The sequence below is a fragment of the Aedes aegypti genome, chromosome 1, assembly GCF_002204515.2.
Source record: "Aedes aegypti strain LVP_AGWG chromosome 1, AaegL5.0 Primary Assembly, whole genome shotgun sequence".
NCBI lineage: Eukaryota > Metazoa > Arthropoda > Insecta > Diptera > Culicidae > Aedes > Aedes aegypti.
The window spans coordinates 72,060,303-72,066,302 of record NC_035107.1 but is presented as its reverse complement, the minus strand read 5'-3'; the positions used below and the strand labels follow the sequence as shown (position 1 = coordinate 72,066,302).

Here is a 6,000-nt window from a genome sequence, read left to right as displayed (position 1 = left end):
AATTTTTTTTCGGAGCGTATTTTATTTTCCGTGTAACTAACGGAAAAAACAGGTTTGAAATTATGTTGATACCACCAGGCTTTTCTTTTGTGATAGGTCGATCGTAGAAAAATATAAAAGGTATGATTTTTTATATTACACGTAAAATTAACCCCGGGCACTTATAGTTTATATAAGAATACAATTTTTTAAACAATTTTCAAAAATACAAAAAAGTTTCAAAAGTCATAAAAAACTTTTCTAATCTGCCTGTTATAAGTCAAAGTATAAGCCAAAAATAAAAATATTTTGATTTCCGAGCTACGAAAAAATATACAAAATTCCAAAGTGTACCCCGTCTAAAGGCGGGGTTGGGTATTAGAGGGTTAAGACTATTTTGGCCGATTTTAGAGTCCATCCTTTGGAAATAGAGACTTTAAGAGACTTGCATTAAAATAGAGGCCGTCTATAAAAAGAGACCCGCTACAAGGCCCTTCATCGAGCAAAATTGCATTGAAGTTTTAAAAAACAAATAAATTGAAACGAGAATGTAACATGGTTTTCGATAGAATGGTTGAAACGTAAACAAGAATATGGGAGATTGATACACATGTTTAACCCTTTCTTTCCCACAGCTTTGTTCGACAATTTAACTGTCAAAATGGTGTTTCTAAAATAAGTGCTTGAACAAAAGTTGTTGCAAATGAGCTATATTATTCAAAATCATCATAAAAAATTTGATTGTTTTTCAATAGTTAGTTGATTGTTTTTCAATAGTTTGACACTTGGGTCACTTATTTCGATGTTTGATAAGACAAATGAGCGTATAAGTTTATTCCAATCATTATTAAGCTAATCGTGGCAATCCGGTGTAGTTAGCGTTCGTCGAAAATCGGTGGATCACCTGTGCTACTATGGGAAAGATAGGGTTAAAATAAAATGCCTCGGCATCAGATTACACAACTAGATTTCATAAGTGTAACTTCATATTCCGTCGAAAGCATGGAATTTCTTTCAAAAGTACAATAAACCATTTCGCTTCATACTGTTATGGTATGTAACTTATCAATGTATCGAATTCAAGTCATTCAATCTTTACAAAGTTTTTTCGGTTACCCAACATTGAAGTGATGGTTCAAGGTTTACACTTGGTTCTATTCTAAATGCCTTACACATACTTGTGGTTTATATCTCTAGAAGGTAGTTAGGTAGGTTTCAAATGAGAGGAGTATCTTCTTACCATGATAATCTTTGTCCGGGCATTCTCCTTTCTTGGTGACTATCGGCGTATAAATCCTTCTAATAAAATTCAACTCTAGCTTAAGTCACTTCTCTTTTTTTTTTCTTTTGTATAAGTACATCCAGGGATGGTCCTCAACGAAAACGCACTTGCACTCTGATCCAACTCGCATCCGTCTTCGCTCATACAGTTACAACGTACTTTGTCAACCACACAGCTTACAGCACCGGTTGGTGCCACACGATTTTACCCCGCAGGCAGCCGGACACCAGCAGGGGGAACTTGGGACTAAACTTACTGCTAACCACCACGTCCGAGTGGCAGTGTTTGGTTTTGATCTCGTGGAACGGTTTCGGAACGCAATCCTCCCGATCCGTTATGAATGGCAACTCGTTGCAGTGCTCGTTGAACGCCAACAGTCGGATGCCATAGCCGTGGGGGGAACAAATGACTCGCCCATCGGCCGAGAAGCTGGGCTCCTTGATGAAACCTTTGCCCTTGTTGGGTTCCTCGATGTAGTACAGCATTCGGTTCACGTTAACCGTTATGGTCTGCTGGAACTTCTGCTGATGCTGGGCGGGTGTCAGGGGAACCAGTCCACTGGTGATGCCGTATACATTGGCCATGTTTAGCGATCGGGTGTTCTCCACCCGGAGGTTCCTATTTCGAAGGGATACCTCCGCTGCCCAAATGTCCGAACTTGGAGCGTGGAATTCCTGGTTGTTGTTATTGATATTGTGGGGACCGATTCGGCTGGGCTGGGCGGGTTCCCCAACGGCTGCGTTGACAATGGCTGCCGCTGCCACCGTTGCAGGCGATATATTGTCCTCCGGGTTTTCCTCCTCTCCTTCGCCACCACCACCCTCGCCGGCGGTGGACGTGTCCTGAAGTTGTTCGGCCGAATCGGTTTTTGAAACATCATCTTCGCTATCGCTGTCCATGTCATCGTCCAATGAGATCTCCTGGATGTCGTGCACGCAGCTCCACTGGAATGATACAGATATAGTAAAATGAGTGATGCAGTTATTTCAAGTTGTGCTTGAGCATATGCAAGAAGTTGAGCTATTTGGGGATTCCAAGTGTTTCATCTATCTATCTATCTATATCTATCTATCTATCTTCTTCTTCTTCTATATAAATAAAAATGGAATGGTGTTTGTATGTCACGAAATGGCTTACAAACGGGTCAGCGGATTTGGATGATTCTTTCTCCATTTTGTTCGTCAAGGATTCCACTTTGTGTTTAAACCAACTATGCACATGCTGTTCAAACTCTCACATGAACCTCTCAGCAAAAAATGATTGAGTTTGCATCACATCGAATCATAAATAGCCGTTTGAGTGAAATTTCATGCCAGCAAACGTAGCAGACATTAGAAATAATTAATTTTCTGCTTAGATTTATCAGCAACTTTGGAAAAAACTGCTCCGCCGACTGAGGTTTTTCATAAGTTTACTTTGAACACAATATTTTTCACTTTTTCAGCCATAAAAACGGTGGGCTGCATTTGACGTTTCGTGAGAGGGGAATCTGGGCTGCATATGACGTTGATATTTTTCCTCTTCGTGAGTCTCTCTCAGGGCGTGATTATATCATGGTTCGCATCACCAAACATTGGTGACTCCCAGATCTCTACCTTATCCCACTAACCCAATATCCTTTCCATGACAACCGTGGAGATGCAGAGGTGATCTCGGTCTCTAGTAACAACGGTAGTCACACTAACATTCCTTCCCTTCCCCGATGACCGTAAGGACGTGGCCGGCGCCGTTATTGAATTTTAAATTTGAGCTCTCGATTTGTGCACATTGAAGAATGGTAAGCTAATCCCAAGCCCCATTCATTAATTCCCTGTGCAACTTCGATTGTTCTGGTCAATCACGGAGTAGCAACTATGAATTGTACGGGGAATATTAGGAATATTAGGATATTCACCGGGAAAATTGAAAAAACGAACGCGAACGAAACTGTCATTTTATATGGGACGATCAAAAGCGTTTTTCAACAGCCTACTTGATGGCAAGACGAAGTTTGCCGGGACCACCCGTGGACGTACCATATTTGACGCGGTTTAGAAAATTCATTTGTCAAATCGTCAAAATCTGTCCGATTTTGTTGAAATTTGAACCTATGCTAGCTCAACTATTATAGAATTAGGGAAAAAATCAGATAAAAAATTAAACGTTTTTTTCTTCATGTTTGATTGTTTTTTTTGTGGAACACATTAGGTTCCTTAATTGACGCATCAATTCTTCAATGTGCCTAATTTGACGCACTATGTTCCTTATTTGACGCACTAAAAAATAATTGCTAAAGTTTAAAATATACAAGAGTTTCAGTATTCAATAGTTTAATTAATTGAAAAAAAAGTACTTTAGAGTGGACATAAAAGTTAGAACCTTTGGAAAAAGTTTTGAATGACGTCTCCGGTAGTACTTTTGCTATGCGTTTAGTTAAAGTGTAGACAATAAAACCGGCGATTGAGTTCAATCCATAGTCAATCATTATTGTTTAGTGTAATGTATTTTCGACGTGATATCAAACAAGGAAAAAGTTTGAAAAGTACGTTGCGCTGGAACGGGGAAGGTTGTTGCTAAAATAAGGACAAATTGGTTAAAAACTAGAGCGAAAACAATCGGTTCCAAAAATGGCCGTTTGAGAATCTTCGCTACTTATAACACGTGAACTACGCCTACTTGTCCCATGTTCTATGGAACCCTTATGGACCGCGGGACAAATATGCGTAGAACCTGGGAGGGAGGAACCAATACAAAATTTCTGTACGTCATAGTGAGCCGAGATTCCGCTGTCACGAACTGTCACTGTGAGCCCAGATCTCAAACATTGGACTAACATGAAAAAAGCGCGTAACTGATTAAAACACAGTTTCGTATTTCTTCAAAAGTGATAAAAATCGAATAAAAATCAATTCATGCACATAATGCAAGTAATGTCACGTGAGCACCATTTAACTCTCAAACCCCCAACGTCTGATTTTTCATTAAAAATGAACTTTAAAAAATCATTACTTGGCAAATTATTAATCAATTTTGGATCTTTTGGTCTCAAACAAACCGCATACTCCTAAAGATTTATTGTGTTCCGGAAGAAATGGGATTGGCCACTTGGTTCCGGAGTTATTCCGGATTCAAATGGGGTATATTCGTTCCGGAAGTGATAGTTCCCTTAGATTTTTCAAGATTAGCGGTAAGAAAATTATTCATTGTGTACTTTCTGTAAGTAAAAAGCTGCCAGAAGGTCGAATGACATTAGTTCTCATTGATACTGGCCATTTCGGATACCCGGTCACCTGGCACCGGTTCCTGAATGTACCCAGAGAGGACACTTTCTGAAACTCTAAGAATACTACCGTGCGACAGCTCAAAATTCATGATTTTTTATCCGGAATATCACAGATATAATGCCAAAGACCAATATGAGGTTCTGGCCACATCCGGATACCCCGGAATCGGTTCCGGTAGGGCCTCACTTTTGTAATTTTACTCACTCATATCGTGCGACGGCTTAAATATCATGATTTTTTATCCGGAACATCATAGATATTATGCCAAAGACCAATATGAGGTTCTGGCCACATCTGGATACGTCGGAATCGGTTCCGGGAGGGCCTCAGTAGGACACTTACGTTATACTACTCACTCATATCGTGCGACGGCTCAAAACTCATGACCTTTTTATCCTTAACATCATAGATATAATGCCAAAGACCAATATGAGGTTCTAGTCACATCCGGATACCCCGGAATCGGTTCCGGCAAGGCCTCAGTGGGACACTTTTGTAATCTTACTCACTCATATCGTGCGACGGCTCAAAATTCATGATTTTTTTTATCCGGAACATCATAGATATAATGCCAAAGACCAATATGAGGTTCTAGCCATATCCGGATACCCCGAAATCGGTTATGGTGGGGCCTCAGTGGGACACTTTTGTAATCTTATTCACTCATATCCTGCGACGGCTCAAAATTCATGATTTTTTATCTGGAACATCATAGATATAATGCCAAAGACCAATATGAGGTTCTGGACACATCCGGATACGCCGGAATCGGTTCCGGAAGGGCCTCAGTAGGACACTTTCGTAATCCAACTCATTCATATCGTGCGAAGGCTCGAAATTTATGAATTGTCATCATGAACATCATAGCTATATTGCCGTGGACCAATATGAGGTTCTGGTTACATCCGGATACCCCGAATTGTTTATCCAACAGCGAAATGCTGAGGCTGGTTCGAAGGAAACAGAACCTGGACTAGGACACAGAGCCTGGACGCGGAAGCAGAACCTCTTCGTGGAGATATAGCCTGGAGGCTGAGCTGTAGTCTGGAGGAAGAGTTAGCATGGACGAAAATCTAATATAGATTTGAAGGTCAATACGCGTTGAACAAATTCAGCGTGATGCGAATGCTGACTCATCTAAGGAACTGGTCAACAGTGTTGGAAGGAAATTGGTAGTCTGGAGAAATTGATGCTAGGTGATTTTGTTTGGGAGGAGCTCACGGAAGAGCTTAGCTACTAATTTCAATACTGTCGTTAGCAACTACCGTATTGGACAAAACATTTGCAACTTTTTCGATTTTCCATACAAAATGACCAACTTTGGTAAGCTAGATCTTAGTTATTTATGGACCGATTCGAATGAAAATTTCACAGAACATCAGATATAACTTGAATTTTAACATATATTTTTGAACAATTTTTCCAACCACGAGTTTATAAGTAATAACGGATTTACTAAAGTGTAATTTTCGACGA

At 40.1% G+C, this 6,000-nt stretch overlaps 1 protein-coding gene across 4 annotated transcripts in view; it reads right to left on the bottom strand.

Annotated features, from left to right (window-relative positions):
- Positions 1–1,012: 1,012 nt before the first annotated feature.
- The window catches only part of LOC5578886 (DDB1- and CUL4-associated factor 10 homolog), a 118,574-nt gene continuing 113,586 nt past the window's right edge, over positions 1,013–6,000 (bottom strand). For all 4 annotated transcript variants that reach the window (XM_001664044.2, XM_021839620.1, XM_021839625.1 and 1 more), the window contains one exon: positions 1,013–2,205. In XM_001664044.2, the coding sequence (XP_001664094.1) occupies positions 1,438–2,205 (768 nt within the window). In that variant the 3' untranslated portion in view covers positions 1,013–1,437. The remainder of the gene's footprint in view (positions 2,206–6,000) is intronic.